The following is a 10,124-nucleotide window of genomic DNA, read 5'->3' on the forward strand; positions in this document are numbered from 1 at the left end:
TTGCACACGTAAGTGACAGCAAGGCATACTTATTCAACAGTCACACAGCTTACACTGACGGTGACCGTATAAAACAACTTTAACACTGTTACGTTACAAATATGCGCCACACTGTGAACCCACACCAAAAAAGAATGACAAACACATTTCTGGAGAACATCTGCACCGTAACACAACATAAACACAACAAACACAACACATCGAATACCCAGAATCCCATGCAGCCCTAACTCTTCCGGTCTACATTGTACACCCCCGCTACCACCAAACCCGCCCACCTCAACCGACGCACGAAGGGGGGTGGGGAGGGTGGTGGTGGTAGCAGGGGTGTACAATGTAGACTGGAAGAGTTAGGGCTGCATGGGATTCTGGGTATTCGTTCTGTTGTATTTATGCTGTTTAACGGTGCAGATGTTCTCCAGAAATGTGTTTGTCATTCTTTTTTGGTGTGGGTTCACAGTGTGGCGCATATTTGTAACGTAACAGTGTTAAAGTTGTTTTATACGGTCACCGTCAGTGTAAGCTGTGTGGCTGTTGACCAAGTATGCCTTGCTGTCTCTTGCATGTGCAAGTAAAAGCTACATACACCATGTGGTGTTCGTACAGGCTATAGAGGATCAGAAAATGCAATGCTATATTGGCACACTCTTGATTAAGTTGTTAAGGTGATAACTGGAGAATATTTAACCCGGGAGATTTCTAAAAGAGGCACTGAGATCCGTAAGTCTCCTGGAAAAATCGGGAGGGTCGGCAAGTATGCAGCTGAGCCGCATCAGAGTGGTCAAAGAGCCGCATGCGGCTCCGGAGCCGCGGGTTGCCGACCCCTGGTCTAGAACTTCCGCCGGGTCAAATTCGTTACGTCACGAGTGACGATTTACCTGTCCTCATTTTCAAAATGGAGGAAGCTGATTTCAGTAGTTTGCAATCGCACAAAGGAAAAAAGGTAAAGAGCTATTCAGTAGGATTTAATGTCCAAGCTATTGAATACTGGTACGGTATGCTAAAAAGAACAGTAAGCAGCTATGTTTTATTAATATACCGTAGCTGCGTGTGTCAAATACAGTATGAGTCATTAAATGACTCCCGCTTCCTGGTGGTCGAGGGCGCTAGTGATCCTTCTTGCGACTTCCGGTACTGCAGAAGAAGTGACAACACGCAGCAACAGATCGTCTCTTTTTTTTCCTCTCGCCTGAACTTTTAACATGGAGGATTACATACCGGTATCTAAAATAAAACAGTTCTCTAAACTGGACTTTCAATCGAAGCAGGAGGTAATAATTAAAGGAATATCTCCATCGAGACAGAGAGACTTTTAAAACTGAAGAAAGAAAATAAGGAAGACTTCTATAAACAAGTTATCGATGCTTTGGGTCAGAAGGAGCTGCAAATGGACTCTATTTATAAGTACAGGTAAGACCATAATAACGTTTTTTTTTATTACATGTGCTTTTCATGATGGTATGCTTACATCACACTCAAAGCGCACGCCTAAATTTACCGCATTCCTTTTGGTAAACGCCGGAGTGAGAAGAGGTTTTAAAATAATTAGCGCATGCACAGCCATCCCGCAGGCTTCCGGTAAACGCCGGAGTGACAGGAGGTTTTAAATTAATTAGCGCCCCTGTGGCTATTCAAGGAAATACGGTATTTAAAAAGGCTAAAAATATGTTATACATACATTTAAAGGGAACTGCACTTTTTTGGGAAATGTGCGTATCATTCGCCATCGTAATGTGACACAAGCACACGTTTTTTATTTTTTCATGCATTCTAACTAATAAATACAAGCAAAAATCGGCTAACAATGGAGATAATGGGAGTCATTAAGTCATTGCGTCTATTGTGCCCATAAAGAGCTCTAAAAAAACCTCCATCAATGTTTTATATGCATAATGTGTGTCTGCTGGGAGTGAAGCACAACGTCAGACGTGTGTGGAATACATATCGGAATTGAACCTATTGTTAGCATAAGATTGGCAATAAAACTTAAAAAGAGCGTCTGACTTTAGTGGGACTTTTTCTGGACGCTATAATACATTGTATTACTTTTATTTGTTTTCACATAGAAAAACCCTCACTTTTGAAGTGTGGTGGCTTTTATTTTGCCATGGCGGGCTGCTACTCTCAATTACATGTTAGGGAAACCCTTCAGTGCTGAGAAGAAGTGGATGATATTCATTGAATTCACGAAAAAAATATTCCAAGCGTAACTGAGTGTGTAGCTGACTTGGTGAAGCTTAGCACTACTAGAACCAGGAAATTTGACCGTATGAGTCCAGCGTAGGGTTGTTCCGATAGCCATATTTTGGTACTGGTATCCCAATTCCTGAGAAATGCAACTTTTTAGGCATGTCTGAAACTAATAAACTACATCATACCATCGGTAGAGAGAAAAAGTGTATTCACATGCAATTGAAGCATTTTAAAACAAAACACCAAACTGACACGGTCAATAAATAGACAGTGATGTGAATTGAAGTAGTTGACATACCTGTCGAGATCGTCGTCTTCACCTCTCCTCCTGCGTGAACGCTCAGTTCCAGGTTTGTCATATTCATCAAAGTTATATTCTGCAGGAAAGAGAGTTGCATGTCTATTAGACTAAGAAAAAATACAGTTTTAGTGGAGTTCCTTATTCCTGGTATATCATTTGGACTGCCTCGATATACACTTCCTGGCCTCAACATCCAATATACATGTCTAATAAAGGCCACATGCTTCTGACATTTCAATGACAAAAACGCAAATTATTTGTTAAAGAAGTCTATTATGTGATTGCAGTCTTATTTATATGGCTGTGGTGTACAAAAACAGTGCTAAAAGATTTCATACTGGGAAGTTTTTATATGATAATTGTTGCCTTGTGTAACTAATTCATAAGTATTCTGTGAAATATCCAATGTTGATAACTTAGCGACTTTCCAAATCCTCCACTCAGAACGTCTATGTGACTGTATTGGTCCCGACTGGGAGAATCAGCACACCCACTAATTTATTCATAAAGGGCATTTGTATATCCAAATATTTTTAATCAGACTTTTTGTTTATGTGTCTGCAAAGATTACACTCCTCTAGGGCTGCAACAACTAATCGATTAAATCGATTAAAATCGATTAAAATCGATTATTAAAATAGTTGCCGATTAATTTAGTCATTGATTCGTTGGATCTATGCTATGCGCAGAGTTTTTTTTTAATTAAAAATGTTTTTTTTAATAAACCTTTATTTATAAACTGCAACATTTACAAACAGCTGACAAACAAAAATCTAAATAAGTATGGTGCCAGTATGCTGGGTTTTTTCAATAAAATACTGGATAGGATAGAAATGTAGTTTGTCTCTTTTATCCGATTATTAATCAATTAATCGAATAATTGACAGATTAATCGATTATCAAATTAAACGTTAGTTGCAGCCCTACACTCCTCTGATATAACATAGTAAGTAATTTTGATAGTAGGCTAATATAGACACTTACATCATGTGTTGCCTTCATTATAACACTTATATAAGACTTTTAAAGTCATTCTGATAGTAGGCTAATATAGCTAATATGGACACATCATGTGTTGCCTTCAATATAAAACTTATATAAGGCTTTTAAAGTCATTTTGATAGCAGGCTAATATAGCTAATAGAGACACTTACATAATGTGTTGTCTTCATTGTAACACGTATATAAGACTTTTAAAGTCATTTTGATAGTAGGCTAATATAGACACATCATGTGTTGCCTTCATTATAACACTTACAGTATATAAGACTTTTAAGGTCATTTTGACAGTAGGCTAATACAGCTAATATAGACACTTAAATAATATGTTGTCTTCATTGTAACACTTATAGAAGACTTTTAAAGTCATTTTGATAGTAGGCTAATATAGACACTTACATCATGTGTTGCCTTCATTATAACACTTATATAAGGCTTTTAAAGTCATTTTGATAGTAGGCTAATATAGACACATGTGTTGCCTTTAATATAACACTTATATAAGCCTTTTAAAGGCCTACTGAAACCCACTACTACCGACCACGCAGTCTGATAGTTTATATATCAATGATGAAATCTTAACATTGCAACACATGCCAATACGGCCGGGTTAACGTATAAAGTGCAATTTTAAATTTCCCGCTAAACTTCCGGTTGAAAACTCCTTTGGATGATGACGTATGCGCGTGACGTAGCCAGTGAAACAGAGGTATGGATCCCCCATTGAAGCAAATACAAAATAGCTCTGTTTTCATCTCATTATTCCACAGTATTCTGGACATCTGTGTTGGTGAATCTGTTGCAATTTGTTCATTGAAGAAAGTTGTCGGTGCGCAGCGGAGTATTTTGCGAGGGAAGTCAGCAACACAACACAGCCGGTGTTTCATTGTTTACATTCCCGAAAGATGCAGTCGAGATCGAAGAACTCGGACAACAGAGACTCTTACCAGGAGGACTTTGACTTCGATACACAGACGCCTGTAGAGAACTGGGACAACACAGACTTTTACCAGGATTACTTTGATTTGGATACACAGACGCAGACGCGGTACCGTGAGTACGCAGCTGCGCTTCCAAACATTTGATCGCTTGCCCGTACGTGCGTGTCACGTACGTAACTTTGGGTAAATATATAAGCTTTATGAACCTTGGGTTAGGTGAACGGTCCTTTGGGCTGAGTGATTGTGTGTGTTGTGCAGGTGTTTAAATTGTATTGGCGGGTTACATGGACGGGAGCTAGGAGCTAGCATAACAAACACCTAGGTGTTTTTATGCGGGATTAATTTGTGGCATATTAAATATAAGCCTGGTTGTGTTGTGGCTAATAGAGTATATATATGTCTTGTGTTTATTTACTGTTGTAGTCATTCCCAGCTGAATATCAGGTCCCACCCGCCTCTCACAGCATCTTCCCTATCTGAATCGCTTCCACTCCCCACTAGTCCTTCACTTGCACTTTCCTCATCCACAAATCTTTCATCCTCGCTCAAATTAATGGGGAAATCGTCGCTTTCTCGGTCCGAATCGCTCTCACTTCTGGCCGCCATCACTGTAAACAACAGGGAACTTTGCGGAAATGTTCAACTGACTATGTCACGCTACTTCCGGTAGGGGCAAGGCTTTTTTTGTCAGATACCAAAAGTTGCGATCTTTGTCGTCGTTGTTCTCTACTAAACCCTTTCAGCAAAAATATGGCAATATCGCGAAATGATCAAGTATGACACATAGAATAGATCTGCTATCCCTGTTTAAATAAAACAAATTCATTTCAGTAGGCCTTTAAAGTAATTTTGATAGTAGGCTAATATAGTTAATATAGACACATCATGTGTTGCCTTCATTATAACACTTACATAAGACTTTTAAAGTCATTTTGATAGTAGGCTAATATAGACACTTACATAATGTGTTGTCTTCATTGTAACACTTATATAAGACTTTTAAAGTCATTTTGATAGTAGGCTAATATAGACACATCATGTGCTGCCTTCATTAAAACATTTATATAAGGCTTTTAAAGTCATTTTGATAGTAGGCTAATATAGCTAATATGGACACATGTGTTGCCTTCATTATAACACTTATATAAGACTTTTAAAGTAATTTTGATAGTAGGATAATATAACTAATATAGACACTTACATAATGTGTTGTCTTCATTGTAACACTTATATAAGACTTTTAAAGTCATTTTGATAGTAGGCTAATAAAGACACTTACATAATGTGTTGCCTTCATTATAACACTTATATAAGACTTTTAAAGTCATTTTGATAGTAGGCTAATAAAGACACTTACATCATGTGTAGCCTTCATTACAACACTTATACAAGGCTTTTAATTTTTAGCGGGTCCAGACAGATTTTTTATTTTTGGTCCAATATGGCTCTTTCAACATTTAGGGTTGCCGACCCCTGGTGTAAGTAGAGCACATTTTAAAGCAAATCTATTCCATCCACCCATTTCCTACCGCTTGTCCCTTTCGGGGTAGCCATGCCATGCTAAATGATGCTAGTCGGCTCAAAGCTACATCTCATTTATAGCGAGCCGAGTCTGTAGCGGAGTGAACCGTACAAATACACCCATTATACAGCCAAGCGACATTTATAATGATTGTTTTGTCAAATAAGCATATTTTGAGGGCTTATGCGGGAATTACAACAATCGTGTTGCGAAGAAGCTATCGTTAGCTAGGCTAGGTTAGCATAGCACCGTCAGAAGAAAAGGGCAGACTTACCCTGCATGATGCGTGAAGCCTGCCGCTACGAGTCCGACTACGCCGTGACGGGTATCATTTAGTTTCTTTTTTTTTGTTTCGTTTTCTTTGGCTAATTCACCATGTCGCCGATGCGAAGCGGGGAAGTGGAATGCTTGGCGCTTCGAGGGAGCAACAACAACTGCGGCGAACAACTGGAGCTAGCATAGAACAAACATGGCGGCGATTAATTGTGGCTAAGAAACAACAGCGCCCCCCTTCGGTCACTTCTAGTAACAACACCGGAACAGGACAGTCGTGGAGAGGCGAGTCAATGCAAAATATATTTAAAAACGCGCTTAATTGTGTGAATGCTTCAAAACTCCAAAAAATTCATATATTTATTAAACTTCTTCAACTTCTTCTTCTTCTCCAGATTTTGGCGCGCTCTACCTTCCCCATTTTTCACCCGATTCAAACCTTTCCAACTTCAAACTGTTCAGCCTATTCGGGAATCACAGGCTTTCCCTTGACAAATTCCAAAAATTCCCAGATTTCCCAGAATTCCAGGTTTTCCAGGACATGTTTCCCATTCAAAATGAATTGGCCATTTTTAAAACTTCCACCATTTCCACATTTTTCACCCGATTCAAACCTTTCCAACTTCAAACTGTTCAGCTTACTCAGGAATCGCGGGCTTTCCCTTGACAAATTCCAAAAATTTCCCAGAACTCCAGGTTTTCCGGGACATTTTTCCCATTCAAAATGAATTGGCCATTTTTCAAACTTCCACCATTTCCACATATTTGACCCGATTCAAACCTTTCCAACTTCAAACCGTTCAGCCTATTCGGGAATCACGGGCTTTCCCTTGACAAATTCCAAAAATTCCCAGATTTCCCAGAATTCCAGGTTTTCCAGGACATTTTTCCCATTCAAAATGAATTGGCCATTTTTAAAACTTCCACCATTTCCACATTTTTGCACCCCGTTCAAACCTTTCCAATTTCAAACTGTTCAGCCTATTCAGGAATTGCGGGCTTTCCCTTGACAAATTCCAAAAATTTCCCAGAATTCCAGGTGTTCCGGGACATTTTTCCCATTCAAAATGAATTGGCCATTTTTCAAACTTCCACCATTTACACATTTTTCACCCGATTCAAACCTTTCCAACTTCAAACCGTTCAGTCTATTCGGGAATCGCGGGCTTTCCCTTGACAAATTCAAAAAATTCCCAGATTTCCCAGAATACCAGGTTTTCCGGGACATTTTTCCCATTCAAAATGAATTGGCCATTTTTCAAACTTCCACCATTTCCAAATTTTTTCACCGGATTCAAACCTTTCCAACTTCAAACTGTTCAGCTTATTCAAGAATCGCGGGCTTTCCCTTGACAAATTCCCAAAATTTCCCAGAATTCCAGGTTTTCCGGGACATTTTTCCCATTCAAAATGAATTGGCCATTTTTCAAACTTCCACCATTTCCACATATTTGACCCGATTCAAACCTTTCCAAGTTCAAACCGTTCAGCCTATTCGGGAATCACGGGCTTTCCCTTGACAAATTCCAAAAATTCCCAGATTTCCCAGAATTCCAGGTTTTCCGGGACATTTTTCCCATTCAAAATGAATTGGCTATTTTTCACATTTCCACCATTTCCACACTTTTCAACCCATTCGAACCATTACACCTTCAATACATTCCACCATCCTGGAAATTTAAACTACTTTTTTTCCAATTCCAGGATTTTCCAGAATTCCTGGTTTTACAAAGCCCTATTTGTACCCTTTTTTCTAGCGATTTTGGACTCCTCCAAAATGTTTCAACCCACTTCAACCGTTGCACCGTCAAAACATTCCTCTTAATCAGGACAAAAAACTAATTTTTTTTTTTAACTGGAAAAATTCCCGGTTTTCCCGAAATTCCAGGAATTCCGTAATACCATTTCTGAATTCAACATGTTACATTTCTTGAGTGATTTGAAAAATTCCACCACCAACCATTTCAACTCATTCGGACCATTCAAGTTTTTTCACCATTTTCCAAAAAATTCCAGATTTTCCCAAAATTCCCTAACACCATTTACTACTTCAACATTTCTTGCCCGATTCAAACAATTCCAACACCAACCAATTCAGCTCATTCAGGACATTCATGTTGCTAATAATTTTCCCAAAAAATCTCGCTTTTCCCCAAATTCCCAAATTTTCCAGAAAGTTCCCATTGAAATGAATGGGATAATTTTCCAAGTTGCATATTTCCCACAATTTTTATCCGATTCAAACCATTCCACATTCCACACATCCTGGAAATTTAAACTACCTTTTTTCCAAGTTCAAAAAAATGTGACTACTCCTTCCACATTTTTCAACGCATTTCAACCGTTCCTTAATCAGGACAAAAAACAAAGTTGTTTTTTGAACTGGAAAAATTCCTGGTTTTCCCGAAATTCCAGGAATTCCGTAATACAATTTCTCAATTCAACATGTTACTACTTTAACATTTCTCGACCGATTTGAAAAATTCCACCACCTACCATTTGAAGTGATTCAAACCATTCAAGTTTTTTTTACCATTTTCAAAAAAATTCCAGATTTTCCCGAAATTCCCTAATACCATTTACTACTTCAGCATTTCTTGCCCGATTTAAACAATTCCAACACCAACCAATTCAGCTCATTCAGGACATTCACGCTGCTAATACTTTTCCAAAAAAATCTCGCTTTTCTCAAAATTCCCAAATTTTTCAGAAAGTTCCCATTGAAATGAATGGGGTATTTTTTCAAGTTGCACATTTCCCACATTTTTTATCCGATTCAAACCATTCCACCTTCAACACATTGCGCTCATCTTGGAAATTTAAACTACCTTTTTTTCCAAGTTAAAAAAAATGTGACTACTCCTTCCACATTTTTCAATGCATTTCAACCGTTCCACTGTCAAAACATTCCTCTTAATCAGGAAAAAAATGAAGTTGGTTTTTTTTAACTGAAAAAATTACCGGTTTTCCCGAAATTCCAGGAATTCCGTAATACCGTTTCTCAATTCAACATGTTACTAGGTTAATATTTCTCGACCGATTTGAAAAATTCCAACACCAACCATTTCAACTCATTCAAGTTTTTTTTACCATTTTCAAAAAAATTCCAGATTTTTCCGAAATTCCCTAACACTATTTACTACTTCAGCATTTCTTGCCCGATTTAAACAATTCCAACACAAACCAATTCAGCTCATTCAGGACATTCACGCTGCTAATACTTTTCCAAAAAAATCTCGCTTTTCTCAAAATTCCCAAATTTTTCAGAAAGTTCCCATTGAAATGAATGGGGTATTTTTTCAAGTTGCACATTTCCCAAATTTTTTATCCGATTCAAACCATTCCACCTTCAACACATTGCACTCTTCCTGGAAATGTAAACTACCTTTTTTTCCAAGTTCAAAAAAATGTGACTACTCCTTCCACATTTTTCAATGCATTTCAACCGTTCCACCGTCAAAACATTCCTCTTAATCGGGACAAAAAATGAAATTGTTTTTTGAACTGGAAAAATTTCAGATTTTCCCGAAATTCCAGGAATTCCGTAATACAATTTTTCAATTCAACATGTTACTACTTTAATATTTCTCAACCGATTTGAAAAATTCCAACACCAATCATTTCAACTCATTCAGCCCATTCAAGTTTTTTTTTACCATCTTCAAAAAAATTCCCAGTTTTCCCTGAAATTATAGGGATTCCGTAATACCATTACGTTACTACTAATGTTACTACTAATGTTACTACTTCAACATTTCTCGACCGATTTGAAAAATTCCAACACCAACCATTTCAGCTCATTCAGACCATTCAAGTTTTTTACCATTTCCCAAAAAATTCCCGCTTTTCCCGAACTTCTCACATTTTTGGGAAATTCCCATTGAAATGAAAGGGA

At 37.9% G+C, this 10,124-nt stretch overlaps 1 protein-coding gene across 2 annotated transcripts in view; it reads right to left on the bottom strand.

The window, feature by feature from the left end:
• rbm33a (RNA binding motif protein 33a) overlaps window positions 1–6,491 on the bottom strand; it is a 73,174-nt gene extending 66,683 nt beyond the window's left edge. For both annotated transcript variants that reach the window (XM_062021632.1, XM_062021631.1), the window contains exons 1-2: window positions 6,231–6,491; window positions 2,492–2,570 (exon numbers count right to left, since the gene is read on the bottom strand). In XM_062021632.1, the coding sequence (XP_061877616.1) occupies window positions 2,492–2,570; window positions 6,231–6,237 (86 nt within the window). In that variant the 5' untranslated portion in view covers window positions 6,238–6,491. The remainder of the gene's footprint in view (window positions 1–2,491; window positions 2,571–6,230) is intronic.
• Between the last annotated feature and the right edge of the window lie 3,633 nt (window positions 6,492–10,124).

Source organism: Entelurus aequoreus, linkage group LG15 (genome assembly GCF_033978785.1).
Source record: "Entelurus aequoreus isolate RoL-2023_Sb linkage group LG15, RoL_Eaeq_v1.1, whole genome shotgun sequence".
Taxonomy (NCBI): Eukaryota; Metazoa; Chordata; class Actinopteri; order Syngnathiformes; family Syngnathidae; genus Entelurus; species Entelurus aequoreus.